At 37.3% G+C, this 21265-nt stretch overlaps 5 protein-coding genes across 6 annotated transcripts; 2 read left to right on the forward strand and 3 right to left on the reverse strand.

Moving 5' to 3' along the window:
* The first annotated feature begins 793 nt into the window (after positions 1–793).
* Positions 794–4058, forward strand: LOC110414454 (2-oxoglutarate (2OG) and Fe(II)-dependent oxygenase superfamily protein). The gene is made up of 7 exons (XM_021425650.2): positions 794–1221; positions 1766–1939; positions 2035–2127; positions 2210–2278; positions 2738–2944; positions 3543–3668; positions 3751–4058. The coding sequence occupies exons 1-7, from the start codon at positions 961–963 to the stop codon at positions 3904–3906; spliced, it is 1086 nt and encodes a 361-aa protein (XP_021281325.1). The 5' UTR covers positions 794–960; the 3' UTR covers positions 3907–4058.
* A 135-nt stretch (positions 4059–4193) lies between these two features.
* On the forward strand, positions 4194–5542 carry LOC110414457 (Bifunctional inhibitor/lipid-transfer protein/seed storage 2S albumin superfamily protein). Its single transcript, XM_021425653.2, has 2 exons — positions 4194–5111; positions 5223–5542. The coding sequence occupies exons 1-2, from the start codon at positions 4805–4807 to the stop codon at positions 5237–5239; spliced, it is 324 nt and encodes a 107-aa protein (XP_021281328.1). The 5' UTR covers positions 4194–4804; the 3' UTR covers positions 5240–5542.
* Positions 5543–5626: 84 nt separating this feature from the next.
* RABA4C (RAB GTPase homolog A4C) lies at positions 5627–7477 on the reverse strand. Of its 2 annotated transcripts, none has more exons than XM_021425652.2 (2): positions 6989–7477; positions 5627–6489 (listed from the first exon to the last, which is right to left on the reverse strand). In XM_021425652.2, exons 1-2 carry the CDS (start codon positions 7101–7103, stop codon positions 5999–6001), a joined length of 606 nt encoding a protein of 201 aa, XP_021281327.1. In that variant the 5' UTR covers positions 7104–7477; the 3' UTR covers positions 5627–5998. The 2 variants fall into 2 exon arrangements, with proteins under 2 accessions (XP_021281327.1, XP_021281326.1); XM_021425651.2 differs by having other exon boundaries at positions 5627–6449; positions 6989–7471.
* A 529-nt stretch (positions 7478–8006) lies between these two features.
* Positions 8007–11289, reverse strand: LOC110414453 (transcription factor bHLH130-like). Its single transcript, XM_021425649.2, has 8 exons — positions 11112–11289; positions 10608–10765; positions 9867–10461; positions 9069–9412; positions 8812–8976; positions 8572–8637; positions 8403–8471; positions 8007–8305 (listed from the first exon to the last, which is right to left on the reverse strand). Exons 3-8 carry the CDS (start codon positions 10444–10446, stop codon positions 8234–8236), a joined length of 1296 nt encoding a protein of 431 aa, XP_021281324.1. The 5' UTR covers positions 10447–10461; positions 10608–10765; positions 11112–11289; the 3' UTR covers positions 8007–8233.
* A 5198-nt stretch (positions 11290–16487) lies between these two features.
* On the reverse strand, positions 16488–20381 carry LOC110413231 (SWAP (Suppressor-of-White-APricot)/surp domain-containing protein / D111/G-patch domain-containing protein). The gene is given in 10 exon segments (XM_089783038.1): positions 16488–16630; positions 16785–16819; positions 16822–16874; positions 16876–16915; positions 16918–17130; positions 17924–18064; positions 18535–18678; positions 18988–19094; positions 19198–19324; positions 19925–20381. Coding segments are annotated over 10 exon segments (1305 nt in total). The 5' UTR covers positions 20343–20381; the 3' UTR covers positions 16488–16603.
* Positions 20382–21265: the final 884 nt, after the last annotated feature.

Genomic DNA, 21265 nt, shown 5'->3' on the forward strand with positions numbered 1-21265 from the left:
AAATAATTATTATATATGTCTAGGAACAAGCGGACCATATCATTAAGTGTCAAGTAGATTTTGTACATTAAAATAAGTTGATTTAGGGTGCATATGGTCTCAGAGTTAGGAGGAGAAAAAGATATGTGAACTTTTAACTTTTAGCTCTCTCAAGAATTATGTGATACTAACCATAAGCACCAGCGTATGCCTAAGTTATTTTAATAGTAAGACATTCACCTATTTCAATGAATACAATCTCGAAACGAGATTGAAGATAAACCAAAAGCACCATAGTGTTTGATAAGCTATATATTAGTTACTACAAATTGTGATTTATATTTTACTATTAATAATCCGTATATAATAATGAAATATTTGTTGTCTAGATTTTGATTAACTCCTCTTGCTTCATTATATTAGTATCTAAAGTTTGAATTATATCTTATGATCAATTGAAAAAAATGAATCGACTATGCAATAAGATAGAAAATGAATTTAAAGACTTTTTAACGGAAAATGCAATTGTTAAAAATTAATGTGCTTGAATGAATTATTAATTATTATAAACATAGCTATGAACATAATTCAGTTTCAGTTTTATTTATGAAATAAGCATTTATAATTATACCATAGCCTTATAATTAAAGATCCATTAATTAATATATATGCTAAAGCTAGCCACCCACGGTGCACAGATAAAAAAAGTTTTCCTTCTATTTTGACAAAAAAAGAATTTAGACTAGTTACTACATAAATTCTTCCAACTTAAAAGGAAATTCCAAATCGTACGCCCCGGCGCACCCTATAAGATTCCCCTCTCCCGCCATCACAAAACGGCCCGCGGTATTTGTTCCCTCTCGCTCTCTCTAAACTAAACTTCACGTATTCTCCCTTTAAAAGGACGAGGAAAAAAATAATAGAGAATCCAAAATTCGGCACCAAATATTCTTTAAAAAAGAAAAGAAAAGAAATTGACAAATGGAGCTACCGGTGATAGATCTAGCACCGTATTTGGAGATCGCTGGGAATAGGGATGGTCAGTCAGCGAAGCGAGCGAGTGGACTCAGCGAGTTGTGCCGTGAATTGAGTCGACTGCTTAAGGAAACGGGGGCGTTACTGGTTAAGGATCCGCGTTGTACGGCGGAAGACAACGATCGGTTCATTGATATGATGGAGAACTACTTCGAGAAGCCTGCCGAGTTCAAGCGCTTGCAGGAGCGTCCGTATCTGCATTACCAGGTTCGCCTTTTCTTTTTCTCTGTAATTATCGTTCATTATCTAATTTTTGTTCTTCTGATTTGTTTGGCTGCTGAAGAACTTTCATTGCAATTTGGATGCTTGCTAGAATTTTGAACTAGCCGTATAGAGTTTTTGTGTTGTGTTGTTTGGTTGAAATGTGTGGTGGAGAGCGAAACAAGTTCGACTGATATGTGGAAAAGAGTGGAAATTATTTCTGAAAAGTCGAAGATGCTTATTTCATTGCGCAGATAAGATTTTAGGAGAACATTCAAAGTTATATGTATACTTCAAAACTTTTTTCTCATCGGTTTATTGAGGTGCTGCCCTGTAAAATACTTAAATATTATAAATTGACTCAATTAGGTTCTTTTGCTTTCTCCAAATGAAACAAAAGAAGCTTACATCTCCACCTATATATTCTCCATAAAAAGATCAAGGGAGATCTTATTGTGTTGGTTTCTTAGTTCTTACTCGGATATCTGTTTGTTTCAGCAAAAACCATATAAATATTTGATTTTACTTTTTATCCAAATGGATATTACAGGTAGGAGTAACACCAGAGGGTGTGGAAGTTCCAAGAAGCTTGGTCGATAGAGAAATGCAAGAGAAGTTAAGGGCAATGCCCAAAGAGCACCAACCATACACTCCCAAGGGGCCCGATCCCAAGTGGCGATACATGTGGAGAGTAGGGCCTCGCCCTTTGAATACCCGCTTTCAGGTCTCATATCTTTCTCTTCTCTTCTCTTGCAAACATGTTCAAATGATATCAAGGCTTATGCTGATTTCATTCTCTTCATTTTTCCTTCCTTGCAGGAACTTAATTCTGAACCTGTCATACCTGAAGGTTTCCCTGAATGGAAAGAGACCATGGACTCTTGGGGATACAAAATGATATCAGCAATAGAGGTGAGTCGTTGTTGATTTGCTTGCCTTTATGTGATCCATTTTATCTGAAGACTAAAGTTAGTATGTTGCTATTCTTGCTTAGGCTGTTGCTGAAATGGCAGCAATTGGGTTTGGGCTGCCAAAAGATGCATTTACTTCCCTTATGAAGCAGGTATGAAATAATCAGTTTCAGATTGAACTTTTTAAGTATTCCTACATCAATGTCTTCCTTCCAACTTACTGCTGTTCATTCTTGTGATAAAAAGTATCTGGAATAATAGGAATGAGAAATGAAGATTATGAATGGTCTATTTAAGGCTTTGTTGGCTTGCAGGCGCACCAATTACTTTTCATGGTTTTCTCTCTTTCTTATTTTTTTTAGTGGGATCCATATATCTCTACTTTTTCATTGTGGGATAAGCAATATTAGTGCTACCTTGATGAGGTTCTTTGTTTCACTATTTTTTGTGGTAGTGATCTTGTTTTTAAGTCATGGCGTCTCATGCTATATATTCTTTGTTTGCAATAGAGTGATGGTGCACATTATATACTTTTTCATTTTTTGTTGGGAAGCTTATCACTTATCTATATTTTGCACTTGACAAGAAATCATTTTGCCTTCCAAATCCAGGGGCCACATCTTCTAGCTCCAACAGGGAGTGACCTCAGATGTTATGGACAGGAGGGCACTGTGTTTGCAGGCTACCACTATGACCTTAACTTTTTAACTATTCATGGAAGGAGTAGGTTCCCTGGTCTAAACATTTGGTTAAGGAATGGGAAAAAGGTTGAGGTGAAGGTTCCTGTAGGATGTCTTCTAATTCAGACTGGAAAGCAGGTAAGAATGTGAGCACTGATGTCTATTGCTTCATGATAATGATAGTTATTGCCTGTGAACCGGTTAGCCAACCTAGTTACTGTCTTTCTAGGTAAACAATGTAATACATCTTCCAAAAAAAAAAGTCACATGTCTAGATGCCCTGTTCTAATGATCAGAAAAGTTGGTTTAATTTTCCGTATGGTGATTTTCCTATGATTGATATTCTTTCATTGGCATCTCCCTTCATGTCTTATTTATAGCAAGCTTATGTAATTCTTTGTACGTTAAGATTGAGAGACATCATTGCTCAATGCAAATGGTCGAGTGCCATAGATGGTAGAGAATATACAAATGTAAATGAAAGTGCACAGTTAGAACAGCACAGCCTTTTGGGTATGAGCTAGAGCTACCCTTGCATATCTCAGCCATTGGACTGAGAATGAAAAACTAGAAATTCTTGGAGTTTTTAAATTTTTTTAGTTCCATCATTTTTTTGCCCGTAATTTTGGAAACTTTGTGGATAGTGATTTAATTAACTTCTTCCTTGGTATATTGAATTAAGCATCATGCATTACACACAATAATTATTTCATTGTCACTCCTCTGTCCTGTGCAGATAGAATGGTTGACTGCTGGTGAGTGCACAGCTGGTATGCATGAAGTTGTTGTCACAAAGAGGACAATTGATGCTATAAAGGTGGCATCTGAGCAAAATCATAGCCTATGGAGAGTATCCTCGACAGTGAGTGAACTGAACCATATCTTAGCCATCAATTTGGCATTTGAAAAACAACAGTTTTGAGATATTTTTTGGTCTTGTGCAGTTGTTCGCACACATAGCTTCAGATGCAGTGTTAAAGCCTCTCGGCCACTTTTCAAAATCACCCCTTGCCAGCAAATATCCGCCTATATGTGCGGGAGAATTTGTTGAACAAGAGCTTGCAGTAATTAATCTGAAAGGAAATAAAGGGGAATCGTGATAAATTTGTTTCCCGTTATATAATAAATCATACACTATTGTTGTTCCAAGATGCAAATGACCTTTCAAGGGTATTTGGTTTAGATTATTTGCAAGAAAGGTGGTCAACATTATGGTATTTAAAATGTTACATGGTCTAATATTTCTGTTGATTCTTGCAAATTCATTTAAAATATAGAACATTGCTTTTTCAATGTCTTTGTTAGTTGTCTCTATGATTGTATTAGTGCATAAATTTCATTTAAATAAGAATGATGCAGTCATTTCACTGCTGAATGGGATGGACATGAATATTAAATTATCACCATTTTGATAACATGGATCCCAATTTGTTTTGCATTTTTCTTTTTTGGTTGGGGTGGGGGGAAGGAGTGGGAGCACCTATGCTAAGTGCATATCAGTCTCTTATTATAAAGCATCCTGATTAGCTTGTGGCATGGTCAACATACAGCCAATTGATGATGAGAAACAGGTAATCTACTGAGTGTTTAGAAAATAAAGGAAAGCCATTTTGTATCCTGTGGCACAGATTTCTGATGCAGCAAAGTTGACCATGACAGGTATGCCTGAGAACAGCTGACTAACATAATCCACATCTTTTTCAGGTTTTAAGCTCTGAGTAACCAATATCAGTATTACTCAAAATTTTTAAAAGTTAAAAGAGTCATGAAATTTTGGTTTACTAACTGTTTTAAAAGTTAAAAGAGTCAGTTTCTCTGTGAAAATCAGATCAAAAGCAGAATCAGCATAGAAATGGCACGAAGTGTATGATCTGTGGTTAGGATAGAGGTACCTAATCGCATGACATGAGTGGCTTTCATATATATAGATGTCTGCTTGGCGAGACAATTTCCTTGTCAGAGGAAAGCATTCTAAGGGTGATTAATTAGAGCTTAAATATGAAGCTTTTTGACTCCAAGGCTCTGCCATTTTTGGTTTTTGTGTTTGTCCTAACAGGTTTGCTGGAGCACAGCGAGGGCTCTGCTTGTAGCAGCACCTTCTTCTCAGCGCTCGTGCAGCTAATACCCTGCAGAGCAGCAGTTGCCCCCTTTAGCCCTATTCCACCAAATGAGGCCTGCTGCAATGCCATCAAAGCTCTGGGGCAACCTTGTCTGTGTGTTCTTGTAAATGGCCCTCCCATATCTGGTGTTGATCGGAACATGGCCCTGCAGCTCCCTGAGAAATGCACTGCCAACTTTGAGCCATGTATTCTTTCCTTCTTTCCCTCTCTAATAGTTATCCTAAAAGGAAATTATAGTTCATGTTTTTCCTTATGTCCACAAATTAATGATTCGTTAAAACTTTTTTCTGATGCAGGTGATATAATGAAGTAGATGCATGTGTGATTTTTATGAATAAGTTTGTGGAGAGCTCGTGAGCGCCTTTCCCAATTAGTACTATTGGTAGATTGCCCAAAATAAAAGGATAGATGAAATGTAGTATATGTAAGCTTGTGGGCTTGTGTTGTCAAACTTCTTCGTCTTTTGGTTGCATATTAGAGTTTGTTTCGTTTGGTGAGAGTCCATTGGCTCTATTTTCTTTTATAATATGAACGTGTCTTCCTGCTGTGCTACTACTTGTTTAGAGATTCAGAAAGATACGCTTTCCCAGCCTTTATTCAGGCTAAAAGCATACTTTGAGCATTAAATTTGTTATTAGTTATTATTATGTGTAAGTTAAAAATGAGCGCCGGTACGGCTAGTATGACTTGAACAAATACAAATCACAAACTGCAATTTAGCGTACTTTGTATAATTGAGAAAATTTACTGGCAACTAAATAATCCCCGAACCATGTGAGAATTTATGAGTCAGATACAGATTACAAGCCAGATCTTCACGTAAAATACATTACATCATTGCAGGTTTGAACCAAAACCTATGCACCAATCAACAATAACAACTGAAATGCGATTACTTGATACACCAAATCTCTGCAAAGGATCCCTGGCCTGACACATAAAGATGGTATGATGCTACTAAAATTAGATGGATAAGACTCGCTCAAAGGAAGAGAGAGCACTTAAAGAAGGGTGTTTCCTAGCCCTATAGATAGCACCATTCCCCACATGCGTTAGTTGAAAGGAGAAACTCCTAGGATGATGCACAACAACTGGAACTCTTTCCTCCTGTTTCTGGCTCCTGTCCAGGGACGACGATCTTGGTTCCCTTGAGAAGTGATGCATTACCTCCAGACTCTTGTTCATCATTGGCTACCAGGTTTTTCTTGCTGATGATTCGGTATATTTCTGTTAGAACTGTAAGGAAAGCTGATTCCACGTTGGTGGCCTCAAGGGCTGATGTCTCCATGAAGAAGAGGCTTTCCCTTTGTGCAAATTCTTTAGCATCCTCTACGGGTACAGCTCGAAGGGAGCCGAGGTCAGACTTGTTGCCCACAAGCATTATCACAATATTTTTATCTGCATGTCCACGCAGTTCCTCTAGCCACTTTGCAACATGATCAAATGATGGACGCTTAGTTATGTCATAGACCAGCATTGCCCCCACGGCTCCTCTGTAATATGCACTTGTAACCGCCCGGTACCTGGGTGAACCACCAACACCACACATCGAACAAGGAAAACCTAATCTGATGTTAGGATGCTTTAATCATTTAAAGCATTAGAACACATTCGCAAAGAAAGAATTAAGAGACTCATCTCTGTTTGATCACCTAACAGAGTGTGTTAACTTTTCAGCAATATGCGCATGCACTTACATCTCATTCATGTGCTAGCCATCATATGTCAAGGAAGAATGTTCCTTAGCCCTTACTATATCCATGAATCATATATGGTTTTACAACTGATGAAGAAAACGATCACAGGAGAATGAAAAGGTACAGAGAATAAGCTACCAACTATAAGCTCATGGTATGATCCAGCTCAATCTCAAGATGATCAAAGCAGTGTAGGAAAAGGCAAGTTCTCAATGGTTGACAATGGGCATCATCCCAATTCCCACACACAGTAAATCATATTCATGTTTTCTGCTTTAATAAAGCTTAAATGGTCCTGAGTGCAATCCATTGTTACAGTGGATGCTGATGCATTTATGAGAACTCTGGAGGTAGAGGTTACATACCTCTCTTGACCAGCTGTATCCCAAATCTGAGCCTTGATGGTTTTGTGATCGACAAGCAGAGTTCTGGTTTGGAATTCGACGCCGATCGTCGCCTTGGAATCGATATTGAATTCATTCCTTGCGAAGCGCGCTAAGAGCTGCGATTTCCCCACTGCTGAGTCTCCTATCAGCACCACTTTGAACACGTAATCTATCTTCTGATTGAAATCCCTTTGCAAACTCGACATCTCTTTCTCTATCTATCTTACGAGTCAAACAATTCTCACTTGAAACAAAATTTCAAGATCCTACCCCGACTTGAAAAAACTCGATCGCTCGCTCTCTCTCGCTGGATTTACTACTGGACCCGACCCGACCCTGTTACGGAGTTAACAATCACATAGACAGAGAGTACACTTTCTAGGAAAGTTGAAGGCATAACAGGAAGAAAGAAAGAAAACTAAGCCTTTTGCCAATTGACAATGTGGCAGGCAGGCCGAAGAGGCGAATCAGACAGACTCTTCCAAAAAGGTAAAGGAAAAGTCAAAGCTAATTCTTTACTATAATATAGGAGTAGTAAATATTTTATAAGTTACTATTTTCAGTATTCGCAAAGGTAATTATGTCACTATTCAAAGGCAATTAATACTAGTTTAGAAAAAAACAAAAATAACAGTATCTTTCAAAAATAATAAATAGTTGAAAACTTTTGGTGGTGTAAGTATGCATATATCAATAGGAATGTATCAAGCATTGTTTAGTATTGCTGTGGTCGACAGCACTTGTTGTAACAGATTTCTGGGCTTGTTACATTATTAAAAAATTCTTTTTCTTGCTAGTAGTAACATGCTCATAACCAATTACGTTATGTCTCATCAATTGATTTAGAACATGGCTATGAGTTCATCATATATATCAAATCCACCCTTCAGTTTGTCATTTAAAATCAACAAAAATTGACTAGCATTACTTTGAGCGATCTGTATGTACTGATCTTGCCCTGGGGCTGGATGGGCCGACTGTGGCTGAAATGATAAAATTACAGAATAAACTATATATATTATTGAGAGACTTGAAAGTGAATACATTAATCAATAAGATATCAGCCTACAGGATCTGGATCAGGGTCTTACACCAAGGTTACAGCTGCAACCTACTTTACATGCACAAGCTCTCAACATTTCTATTATTTCTCCAATGCGCTACAAATGACTAGTTACCAACTTTCTCCCCCTTCTCAACTATCGCTGTCTGTACAGAAACTAATCAGGTAGAAAGGTTTGAGTAGTGTTTCTGTTTACTAGAACACGTGCACTTTGCTTTAGCATCCGTGAGTGTCTGCAAGAAAAAGAAACAGCATTTTTGTGAGGAGGTGTTCTGGTTTCGAGTTTCATGTGAAAACTTTCCTTTTGAGGCTGTGTCTTTTATCATATACCTTGACCTGCTTCTGAAGATCTTTAATGTACTCAACTGCCATATCTAACATATCTGCTGTATTTGTTTGCTGCCAAGAAAAAACAGAGAATTGAGTCCCTTTATATCTTGTTACTAAGCTCTGATTATTGTCAGGATGTGTAGAATGACAGATGCAGGGTCTAAGCTACCTTCTCCATGTTCGGGAAAAGACCTTGCAGTTTCCTCATTCTTTCACTAATCCTTGTTCTTCTCACCTGGAGTTTGCATACCACAACGAACAGAATTAAAGACCCGCTCGTGAATGAATATGAAAAACTCTGGCAAATTTTCGAAGGCTGTGTCTTGTTTGGGTGGGAGTGGGACAGTAAGCTCATGAATCTAGGAAAACTGAGAATACGAATGAAGAATGTTTAAATGATGAAACATACCCTCTCAGCAATGCTCCGTGGGTGAGTAGCACAACCTCTTTTGGCTCGAATCTTGCAAGGGACCGAGCCTTGAAACTGCCAAAGCTTCTCTACAACAGCCATCTCCGCACAAGTCCTAGGCAAACTCAAATGGTGTCTCAAAGCAGTAGAACGGTCGCTGTAATCCTGATTATGATTAAAGTTTAATAATATCAGTATTCAAACAAATGTTAGCAGAATGAAGAAAACTCAAGCAATGAATTGGAAGTGCCAGCTACCTGAGTTTGTGATCTGCTTAAATTACGAAATAAGTCCCCATCACTTTCTCTCGCTCTCTTCAGGCCACTGAGTGAAGCATTATTCCAAGAATCGGTCCCCAAGTTTGACACGAAGTGCCCATTGCTACCATTACCATTGCCCAAGCTTCCAGTCTCAGGACCACTCAATCCCATGCTTTCACTCTCAACTTCAGGGATTCGAGGCATATGCCTTGAACATGAAGATGGCCCAGAGGAGAAGCTGATATGATTATTATACAACCTACCACTACCGGTGGCTGTAGTTTCATCATTAGTACCATCGCAAGCCCGGAAAGTGCTCGCTTTTCCGATTACATTAAAACCTGCCAGTCATTAAGAATCGAGGTGATGATTAATAACCATAGCATCACCAAAGATGTATCAAGTTAAGAAACAATCAAAGCACAGGGAACCAGAAATTTACAAATTTCTCTCTGCATAGCTAGCATCTATATTAAATTTAGAACAACCCCAACCCAAATTCCTTTCCATTTATAGTTTTTCTCATTCTCTCATCCTAAGAATTTGCAAGATAAACCTTTCCTTTGCCAGACTACACGAGTAAAAGTCAACTCTAATAACAGAAAGACTTTCATTAAAAATCCATCTTTTGCAGCTTGAAGGAAGCATTGCTCCCAGGCAATCACATCGGAGATCAAAACAATGCAAAAGTTTGTATGGATTGGCAACTTTCTCAAGAAACAGAGCATCAGAAGAAATTAAGAATAAACAAATGATCATACAAACTTGATTAAGAACGAGATGAAAGGTTCGTACCATTATCTACGCCAAGGTTGGAGAAAAATTCTGCGGGGGAGCTGCTTTGCCTAACAAGATTGCAGCCATTTTCATTACCCGGCTTTGCTTGCATCGAATTCTCCAATCCCAAAGAGCTACTAAGACCAAATGAACTCTCCATGCTATTAGCAACACTAACTGTATTATCATTTGCCAAACTATGCACTGGTAAGCTTTGATACATTATTTCTGAACTATTAGAACATCCATTCTGTTGAGAAATAGGCTGCGACTCTTCTTGCTTCACAGATTTCTCTCCATATTCTTGCACATCATGACAACTGGAATTACCCGAACCATTACAAGACACCATAAAGAATGTTTCCATTTCAGGAGTTGAAGATCGGACACCGCGATAATCTTCGAATCCGGTGGCACTTGCGGTGACACTACCATTCACAAGGTTCTCAAGGAATGAGCCTGGCGCCGAGCGATAGCGCATTAGACCAGAATTATGCTGGTGATTTTGCTCAAGATAGTAACTTGAATCCGTGAATTCTTGCTTCTTTCTCAATTCTCCATCTGGAAACTTGAAATTAGAGCTGTATAAAACACTCATGTCTTTCGAGGATTCCTGTGAACAACCAAAAACATACATCAATGATAATTGAGCTCCAACAATTCCTTTTCCTTTTGTGTTTGATTTCATGCTAAGCTTGAAGCACAGATTCTATAACTAATGAATGAAAAAGAAAGTAATACTGTATCCAATGTCCACACCTGATAATTTCTATAAAAGATTCCAATTATGAAGATTGCTTGATCTTCTTAAGTTCCCAACTTCAAAACTTTGCTTAAACTTCTGGAGGTTGCTTCTTCAAAATTGGAGAAAACACCCAAGAGGAAACCTGCTTCTTCAAGTTAAATTGGCCGAATAGCTGCCAAGGAAAAGGTAAAAGAATTGACATTTCAGAGAGACTCCCCATGGAAACTAGTTGCATTCACACCACACCAGCCCTGAGATACTACTGTTCAAAGTTAAAGCTTAAGTTCTAAATTAAGCACTAAAACATAGAGGGAATGAGTGGAAAAGCATTCAAGAAAAGTAAACCAGCTTTTCATTACGTTAGAATCTTTCTTGAATTTTGTTCTTTTTCCATGAAAACAGCTTCAGACAAAGAGAAAAGAAGACATATGTACAGTACATGTATGTTCAGGTATTCTACAAGAGGAAGCAGCACTTGACAGCCAAAGAAAAAATTGGATTTTGATCATTCAAAATACCTTCAGATTTGTCGGTCTGAATCTAAACTCTAAAACTCTTTTTTCTTTTTTCTGCAGAGAACACTGAAATCAATAAAAAACCAAAAAGAGAGAAGAACTAGAAAGGGCAGGGAGCGAGCGCAAAGGGCAGCAGAGGCCAACAATCTTGTCTCCCCTCGAGGTACACCTATAAACTATACTGTTTCGTAAACACCCTTGACATGGGGTACTTATAGCAGACAAGCCATTGATGATGTAATGTGGTCCATGTAACATCACATGTAATGCAATGTAAGCAGATAAGATGCATAGGCTGACTAAACTACCCTGAAATGGAGTTTTAAATTACTGGGTCTGGGTTAAGCCGTTTCGAGGATATGTCAGCCAGCCAGCATCCGTTTGTGGAAACAGACAGTGATGTTTTGTGCATACAGTACTGCTACTGCTACTGCTACTGCTACTGCTATATGATTTTCGTGTGGTGGGTTTGTTTCAAAGTTGCAAGAAAACAACCTTATCTATCCTTGAAAGCATATGATGCTTTACTTATGGGTCAAGCCAGGCGTCTGAAGTCTAAGATGGAGGGTTCAGTGAATGCACGTGGGGACTAAAACGTGCCGTATCAATTAATAGCGATGGCTTTGGTGGTGTTCTTTGGGTCAATGGAAGAGGCAATCTCAATCTGCTGCTGCACATTAGACCCTTGTATTGTAGGACTCTTGCAATTACTAGGAATATAATATTGAGCAGCCTTATCCATCTACAAATTTCTGCTGCAGGCTCATAGTTTATTTGGTGAGCTGTATTCATAGCGGTTTTGAGGTCAAAATCATCCATCCTTTGGTTTTGTAAAACCTGGTTTTGGAGTTCCTGCTGACTGCTGATCAGGATATATATTATTCATGCAATATTTTGTATAAAATAAAACCATAAAAACCCCTTTTGGGTTCTTGAGTTGTTCACAAAAGCATGGGAACTGGGGAGCGGTATTGACATACCGTTAAAGGGTTTTGTTGGTCGACTGTCAAACGTACAAAATACAACTTAGTACTTGAGTACGTAGTATTATTCCTCATTTCCATGAAGCCCCCCACATGTTCGAATTAATAGCCTCTCCCAGGTTTATGTTCACACTCAAACAAGAATTGACTGTTTGCTTTTCTTCTTAATATATATATATATATATATAGGGAATATGGTTGTGAAAGAAGAAGAACTTCATTTCCAATTATATCTATTAGGTTCAGGCCACATTAATTCCTTGGTTGTCTGTGATTTCTTGGCTTTCAGGAAATGAAATGGTATATGGAGCAGTAATCATTTTCTAGAGAGAAATATGAAGGGCTAATTAGACCAACATACAACAAAAAAGAAAAGAGCTAGCATTGATAAAAAATCAACTTGATATAATCAAATACATATATGATTAATTAAAATCGATAATGGGTCAAAAGAAAAGAAAAGAAAAGAAATTCCACTCTTGATGGAAAGATTCACGTGTATTAGCAATACATTAAGAACTTCTTAGGTGCATGTTATTATATATGTATATAAACTGAACATATCTTCAAAAAAAAACTAACTTTACATTGATTGTATACGTTGACCATTATTTTTCTTATGAAGAAAGTCTAGTTATTGGGTGGTGTAGATGTAGCATACATTAATTCCATTTGGATATTTATTTGTCGAGAGTCGACATTATTAATTGGTAATATATATATATATATATATATATATATACATATATATATTCAAGATTCAATGCATTGGCAAGATAAAAGGACAAAATAAGAAAGGGTCTTGGTCAAGGTAATTATTAATTGATCCCTACCCTTAACTTATTACACCAAAATTAAGCAAAACCGGTGCTGTCGTTTAATCTAATGAAAGAATATTTTGCAAGTGGTTTTGCATTACATATATAATCAACATTCAAAGGAGAATTGATAATATTAATTATAGCAATTTCCATCACCAAACTGTTCAAAATAATTAAGCCCCACGCTAATCTCGTGATCTTAATTAGCTATTTAGTTATTTATGTTCAATTAATTGTCCATATATGGCTGATGGCTCCTACACCAGTTGACCTTGTATGCCAATGTCAACCCTCTCAAGTCGTGAGGAAACAAAGTCATATCGATCCACACATTCATCCAAGATCCAAGAACAGAAAAGGAGGGGGGTGTCGTCGGCCCACCTTTGACCGTCTTCATCGGCTTCTTCATATATAGCCGCACATCCAGTAAACGACGGCTTGCCAAGAAGTCAAAATTAAGTTTAAACCGATTAAATTTCAATAAAGTTGTGGCGCCTACACATGGTTTGAAGTTTGGAAAATGGCATACCCAAGTAATTAGTTTTACCTATTTACTTTGACATTATTTGGTTATTTACGGCTTAGGAAAGATCCAAACAACCACTTTATATATGGAGTTTCCCATTATATTATTTTTTCAGCGACTATATATATATATATATAAACTTGTTAACAAGTTTTGATGAATTTATTCAACAAATTATTAATACCCAAGAACGAATCATTTAGGTCAGGAGGCTGGTCTAATTCAACGTAACCCTGCCGACTACCAATGCACAGCAAACATTTTACGAGCAAGTCCCGTATATATACATCACATCTTGAGACGATTCTTTTCCCTTTGCTCACTCAAGTCATAGTTATAGTCTCACTGTTACCGCCCAAGAATTATTAGTATTATTCTTATTATTTCTCTCTACAAACTAATAAGGTCATTCCATGGCCATGTAAATTAAAGATAAAACAGCCAGAAACAGAAAAAGGAAAAAAGGCCAATTAGATTCTTTGACTCCACAAGTATATTAGTCGTTCGTCCTATTCGACTCCTTGAACTTGAAGGTAGCGTAGTGCATGTCATACTCCTTCCCCGCTCGTCTCACATGCATTCCATTGTCTTGGCAACTTCAATTTCCTCTTTTACCATGATTCATGCATTTTTTCAGCAAACTGTGATCACTTCAACACATACAAACAAGCTGACGAGTAGTGAGCTTTTGTTTCTCCCTAATTTAATTACGTAACGCTTGCTGCTACTGTTTTATTAATTTCAACAAAATATACATATACACACATATAGAAATGATCCAAGGGAAACACAGGTAATCAAAAGCTAAAGGCAAGATTATATATGCTCAAGATTTCAGCCTTTTAATAACACCTGCTAATGCTAATTAATTTTCTATATCATTCTAATTCAACCAATGAAACAAAAGAGCCTTTCCTTTAATTTTCATTTCGTTGGTCACCATCCAACACCAGCAGAGAGTGGCATGGCATTATGCTGAATGGAGCAGCATAGATAGGCGTGCACTTTTTGTAGCTATTCTGGCATTAGATGATGAGATGGGGTTAGGTTTTGTTGATAAAATGGCACTAGCTAGCATTGGTTAATATTGGAATATATATATATATATATATATATATATCTCTTTTTCCTTCCCTCTCTATCAATACACAGAATCAAACAAATACTTTTGTTCTTAAATGCCAGATATATTCGAATCTGACCATTTTGATAGAAGTTAAGAATATTTTAGACAGCAAAATTATATATGTTCTTTGCATGCTACGCAATCAGAATTTGGACATACCATTTATAAATCAAAAGGAACCCAATAACTTTATTCAAAAGTTCATTATATATAAATCTTGAAGTAAGATTGTTTAAGATGAGCTAGCCATCACCAAGAAACATAAAAAAGGATAAGCTAGCTGTGCCCTGGAAATATACATGATGGGGTGTTGGGTGATTAAAGCACATACTTGAAGCCGCCTTCACCTTGGAAGACTCTTGAAGGAAATTAAGTTCAAATGAGGACAGATTGAAAGTACTGCAAAACTGGATATAATATAAAATATTACTAACTCTCTACTTAAATTAATTAATCATTACTAGCACTTGTATAAGTATACATTTAATTAATTTAGAAATCTAAACATATATATATATATATATAAATATATGATGTGTACTCAACCTAATCTCTTGGCAAATGAACCCCTTGAGTCTGGGGGCCGTGGCCAGCTGGATTTAGATGTCACTTTTTTCGCAAGAATTGGATCCCAGTTTTAGGAACATGTGAGTGGTTAATCCTAACTAAATGAATGATAATTATTTCCATCATGATGCAAACAAGGCGTCCCGCAGATTCCGCTACACTAGTCGTACTGTTGTGATAGATAGAATGATATATTCCTGTAGCGTGCTTAATTGATTTATTCATGAGAAAGTTTTCGGGAAAAAAGGAGATGTGTATGTGCATCTTGCAACTAAATAAATAAGAGGATCCTACTGTCCTAGCAAACCACCATCCATCTTACTTTATTCCCAGCCAGCCATTCACGATCCTGAGCTTGAGATACGTGGTGAGGTTCTTCTTGTCTATCTTTGCAACAAATTGAAAAAGAAAAAAATTCAAGTGAGGTTGAGAATCAAGAAAGACCAAAGCAGCCCGATTTCAGGAGAGGAATTATTCTGCCTTTAATTTGGTGATGGCTCACGACTTGTTAACTCTCTTCTATCGTGCTAACTGGGAGCATTTACGTCATGGGATTGACACCTGACGGGGTCCAAGCCTGTGTGCCTTCCCGACTCTTCTTTTCTCTTTATATATATATCTGTCAGCACGGAAACGAAAAGCATCTCCCAAATATGGGATCTGAAAACCTAACCTCATCTCGACTCAAGAATAGAAAGCAGCGGAATTAAAGAAATCTTGAGGAAATGCCAAATCAAAAAGAAGCGATTAGAAAGTTTCAAATCGCGTGTCGGCTACGCCGTTAAAGCGTTAAGCAACTGTTTGCTCGTGGAGGGTAATGGAGCCACATGAAAGTTGTACTTTATTCTTCACTTCTTATCAAACAGCTCATCTTCTAGTATGTTTTACCTCCTATTTTTACTACTTGATACACTAGTCATTGTTAAAGACCAAAAGAGAGTTTTAAATAACTCTTCTGACTGACCAAAAACCATACGCTGTGTTGTTATCGGAAGCCAAATCAGATGGCTCTTGGTCATTGTCATCGCTCCGCCGATAAATCCACCAGTCACGAGCGGCTAATAGAAATTGCTGCCTTGTGCATCTAGTGGATAGCCAAAATGGCCTCACAGCCAACCACCACATTCTGTGCCGTGCTGAAATAAGTTGGACACAACCATTGGCCCCCTATCCCGTCTCCTTGACACACAGAAAAACAGATTCCATGAAGTCATCACCAGAGGCACACAGTCCCAAATCATGTGCTTTCACTTCCATACAAGGCAATCACCAGTTAACAGTCATATATGTGGGTACAAAACAATTTGTCATTAAACACTGAATAAACGTAACAAGGCAGTCTCCCTAGAAAATTGTCACAAACCAAAAAAATTAAAATAATAATAATAACAAAAAACAATAAGCATTTTTACTACATTTGATTCATTTCCCTCCAACCAGCCTCCTCGAGTAGATTATCTTCCACAACTTCGTCAATAGTATGCCTTTCGAGGATTGTTCTGCAAAGGACCAAATATTAGATCAAAACAAATATACCTCTATCACAATAACTCCTGCAGGTTTATAACTATCTGTGGACATTGCCATAAATATTCACCAAAGGCTAGAATCTTTATATCATAAAATGAAAAAGGCACGAGTCATATCATATACCAGAGGATTTGGTCTGTATCGATAACCAAGCAATTCGTTTTCTATATCTGCTCATATATATCATCCTCTGGAGTCACTCTCCAGGATGAGAGCACCAACCCCCAAATTGTTCATCTTTACATCACCAGCCAGATCGGATCTGAAATAACCCTTTCTGGAGCTCCTAAACCCTCACCTGAAATCCATGCAGCAAAGGTATTAAACCTCTCACTTAAGAGAAAAAAGGATACGATGCATACCAAAAGCCAATCTTTTTTTTTTTTTTTCCAAGGACACAAATCATTGCAGAAACATAACCAGAATCAGCATAAAAACACATAATCAGATATGAAAGAAATCAAGGTTGCTTCACTAAACTGCAGTGAAAAGCGCTGAAAGTTAATTCACCATCTGAAGCAATCTCATTAAGAAAAATAAGGCTGAGATGCCTCTTCTAAGCTCACAGCAACAATCTAACTTACTTGGTTGCCAAAATCTCTTCAAGCTTGATAATAAACACAATCCTCAAAATAGTTGCTAATATACCACAAAGGTGAAATGACATAAAAAAAAATTCTAGCATTTGTACCAGCAGTAGATTGCAAGGTAGAGAAAAGAAAAATTACCATTAAACATTTACATCCTTCATCTTTGATAATTTTCTTATCTCAATTCTCAGGATTCATTATTTAGATCAGATATAAATTATTGTATGTAAGACACTGTAGGTTAACACAGGCCAAGATATTGGAGCAAGAAATAGAAAGCAAGAGAGAGAGGATGAAAAGCCCTTCTTTCCAACATTTTTGACAAAAGTTTATGCCAACCATAACATTATCAGATATGAAATCTTTGCGTTCTCTGCGCGAGTCTCGCCGTGATAACTTATAATGTCAACAGTTAGTGGTGCAGAAAAGCGCGATCGATAGTCAAGGCAGCCAAAACCCTTCAAGATTCTATCTGAGTGGAGGAATGATAATGCACACCCATGATGATTTGAACACTTTTCTATCATAAAGAGCTGGCCTCTCTTCTAGCGCACCAAACAAGAATAAATAAGGAAAAGTGGATAGTATTGACAGCTATAGTAGGAAAAAAAAAAAACACCACGCTCATGCGAACACACAAGCAGACACACTTCAATCACGATAAAAATTCACCTTGAAGGGAAGGAGGTGGAGGCATCTCATCTTTGGACTGCTTAGGCAGTCTCATCTTCTCTTCCTGAGCAGCCTTCTTCATGTAAAACTCCATCATTGCTATAGGATCTGCACCTGTTGCGCCACTGGATGAACCTACAACTTAAAAGAGCATGGAAATATAACTCAGGCGAATAAAATTGTCCATTCATAATGTGTGTTGATATCAAAATCCAACAGCAAGGTACTAATACTCTAAGGTCGTTTATATTAAATTCACTCTAGAAGGACTATATAGCAGAAAGTATGATTTATATCATTAAAAAGACTAGACTGTCACAGGCATAGATCAATACTGAAATACAAGTAAATGAAAATTGTAGTCATTATCAAAACCCAACAGCAGGACAATAACACTTTCAGATCAGTTTGATTAGCAGAAAGCATGATCAATATCCTTTAAACAGATAGACATAGAGGTAGAGATATGAAGGAGTTGCTTCAAAAATGAAACATGAACAACATTTATATCAAAGAACTTGATAATCCAAGATATTGCAATCTGTACATGAAGGAAAGCCAAACTCACACACATCACATAAAAACAACACAAGTATCTCATGCATCATCACCTGCTCTTCTTTCTGACATCGCAGAAGATCTAGGCTCCTCATTATTCTCATACAAAGCCGAGGCAGGCATTTGATAACTTGATTGCTGCAGACCTGACCTAAGGGAGCTGCTTGTGGACTTAGTAGCTGAAAAGCTTGTACCACCTGAATAAAGCAATAATCATGTCATTACAGAACGATCAGGCATATCATCTTCGCATATTCAACAATCCCATATTTTTAAAATTTGTGAAGCCATTTCCTACCCTAATAGAGTATTATCAGCAATTCCAATCTTTATTATCTGGTGCATAACCAAAGATTAAAGTAACAAGCACAAATAATTGCAAAGGGTACTTTTTTCATTAAACAAACTTCCACAAAGAATTATGGTCAGAGCTCTAAGCAGATAACTTCAAAAAATTGCTACCTCACACTATGGTCGAGGGGGAAAAAAGAGATTGAGATACTAACCACTTTGAGGAGTTTGAGATTCCTTGTTCTGTATAAGAGCTTTTTCCTCTTCAGCAAGCCGGAATTCATAGTATTTGTAATCAGAACAGCTCTCATCAAAAAGGAATCTGCAAACAAGTATAATATCAAACACACAAAACATAGGAACCAAAAAGAAAGAAAGGGAAAAAAAGAAACAGAACGAAAAGAATGATGCAAAAACAAACATACTTAAAAGGTGTATCTCCAGGGTTTTTCTGACGTGTAATATGCTCAAACTGCCTTCCATTTTTGGCAACAAAACTTGCTAGTTTGTCTGCAACTTTCTTCACATTGGGATCACTTGGGGAAGGTGGTGCTGCATATCACTTATAAAATTGATTAATACCGAGAGCATGAAGAAGAGAATGCAAATTACTCTTGTAGCAGGCCTGCCACATATTCCAAATCTTTCATTGAACATCTCTTTCCACCAATGTTGATTGGTACTTAAGGTATAAGCTGCATTCATGAGACAAGAAATATTCAAGAATGTTTTGCCCTCTTCAACCATCACTTTAAGATCAGAGAAGACGTATGGCCGGATGACTTAATAAATCACAGCAGTTAATGAAGGGGGCTATTTAACTTAGATGTCTAGTAAAAATTTTCTTTATGAGAAGAGAAGACTATATAAGATTTCTAATAGAAGGAATTCTTTAGCTGGCTGAAAGATTACAAGTTAATAAAAAACAAAATCGGTCTAGAGTTCTGGTTGAGAAGAGGATATTACCTAGGCCTCTATTTATGTCAGTGAGAATATGACAGCCAGCAAAATAAGTTAGTAATTCAAACATTCATGTGCGCATTGCAGTTGAAAATGTATCCCAACATTCAGCCTATGTAAATCCTTAAGGACCACCAGTCACCAACTGCCACATAACAACATAAGTACAAAATTTATAAAAATAGTAATTACCAACATCCACTTGTTTTGATGCTAGTTCGGAGGTATCTGCTTGACACAACTTTTTCCGCTTTACAGGCGTGTCATCTGACAACTTTCCTGCATCTTGGTCCTCTTCATCCTCGTCTGCAGCCAACTTCACAGGAGGTGCCACAAGCTTTGACTTCTGTTTCAAGCTGAATGCAAGTTTGCCCCCGGAAGAAGTTTGGGAGGTCTTGCGTGGATCATTGTGCTTAAAATCCATGGAAATTTTGTTAAGAGCAATAGCAGGCTTGGGAGCTGAAGACCCTTTAACAATTTTGGGGGGTTTAGATTCCTCTAAAGCAGCAGCAGCTTTGTCTTTTTCATCCTTCTGTTGTTGAAGCTGTTTAAACCTCTCCATGAAGGAACCATCATTAACAAAAAGGCTAGATGGCACTCCTTTCTCCATTGGCTAAGAGCCAACAACACCTAAACGCTGTTTACAGGAAGTCACTGCTGGACAAGTAAAGCTTTCAAGCTATTTAGATATCGCAGTGTATCTTAAGGTCTAACTGGCAATAATCAATGGGCTAAACGCAGATATGACACAAAAGTATGCTGACCCGTTAAACATGAAATGTTAAATTCACATTGACAAAAGCAGAATTGTGAATTAAGCCTCTACTTTTCAATAACCAAACATAATTACAACATCAAAAAGGCTTATATTCCTATATTCTCATTTCTCAATGACAATGAGCACCTGATCGACTCCTAAAACTTCAATTTCGCTTTTCTTTTTTTCTTTCAAAAATTTAGCAATAATTATTTTCAGCCAAAACATAATCTTCTTTTTAAACCTAGTCTTATAGATAAAATTACCCTATAATATAGAAAGATATATCAGCACTAGTTTCTTGCATGACACCCAACAAACAACACAATAAGAGCAGATCTACGAAACATCCGATCCGCCGGAATACACATCCAACGGCCGTCGCATACGGCAGAAAACGATTTAAAATTTCTTAAATTCTGCACCACAAGAAACTCAAAAAGAGAAATAAAAAAAAAGGATGACGCCGACAAATCGACAGTGGCGGCAACGACTTGACCAAAGAGGAATTGAAGAAAAAAAATCGAGATACGTAAGACTTACCTGGTGAGGAGAGAGCTATCGTCGTGTTGATCTGAGCCTTTCAATCATATAAACAACAGAGAGAAAGGAAATTCTAGTAATTTTAATTTTATTTTGTCTAATATGTATTTATAATTGATAAAGAGAAGTCGGTTAGGTTTGGAATAGAAGAAGCGCACTCAGCAATGGGCGACGGATCACCACATAGTACACAAGTATTTCTATTCTCGTCTTCTTAAATACGGTTTTTTTTT

The sequence above is a fragment of the Theobroma umbraticum genome, unplaced genomic scaffold, assembly GCF_002168275.2.
Source record: "Theobroma umbraticum cultivar Fairchild unplaced genomic scaffold, ASM216827v3 scaffold_4.1, whole genome shotgun sequence".
Lineage (NCBI taxonomy): Eukaryota > Viridiplantae > Streptophyta > Magnoliopsida > Malvales > Malvaceae > Theobroma > Theobroma umbraticum.

Bases quoted from the DNA above. Each gene is read 5' to 3' on its own strand.
- LOC110414454 (XM_021425650.2), top strand. From the start codon at position 961: ATGGAGCTACCGGTGATAGATCTAGCACCGTATTTGGAGATCGCTGGG. The intron at 1,222-1,765 runs GTTCGCCTTTTC...TGGATATTACAG, and splicing joins GTCCGTATCTGCATTACCAG to GTAGGAGTAACACCAGAGGG. The intron at 2,279-2,737 runs GTATGAAATAAT...TTCCAAATCCAG, and splicing joins TTACTTCCCTTATGAAGCAG to GGGCCACATCTTCTAGCTCC.
- LOC110414457 (XM_021425653.2), top strand. From the start codon at position 4,805: ATGAAGCTTTTTGACTCCAAGGCTCTGCCATTTTTGGTTTTTGTGTTT.
- RABA4C (XM_021425651.2), bottom strand. From the start codon at position 7,215: ATGTCGAGTTTGCAAAGGGATTTCAATCAGAAGATAGATTACGTGTTC. The intron at 6,450-6,988 runs GTATGTAACCTC...TGGTTCACCCAG, and splicing joins GATACAGCTGGTCAAGAGAG to GTACCGGGCGGTTACAAGTG.
- LOC110414453 (XM_021425649.2), bottom strand. From the start codon at position 10,446: ATGAGTGTTTTATACAGCTCTAATTTCAAGTTTCCAGATGGAGAATTG. The intron at 8,472-8,571 runs GTAGCTTAGACC...TTTTCTTGGCAG, and splicing joins TTTTCCCGAACATGGAGAAG to CAAACAAATACAGCAGATAT. The intron at 8,306-8,402 runs GTATATGATAAA...TTTTTCTTGCAG, and splicing joins ATCTTCAGAAGCAGGTCAAG to ACACTCACGGATGCTAAAGC.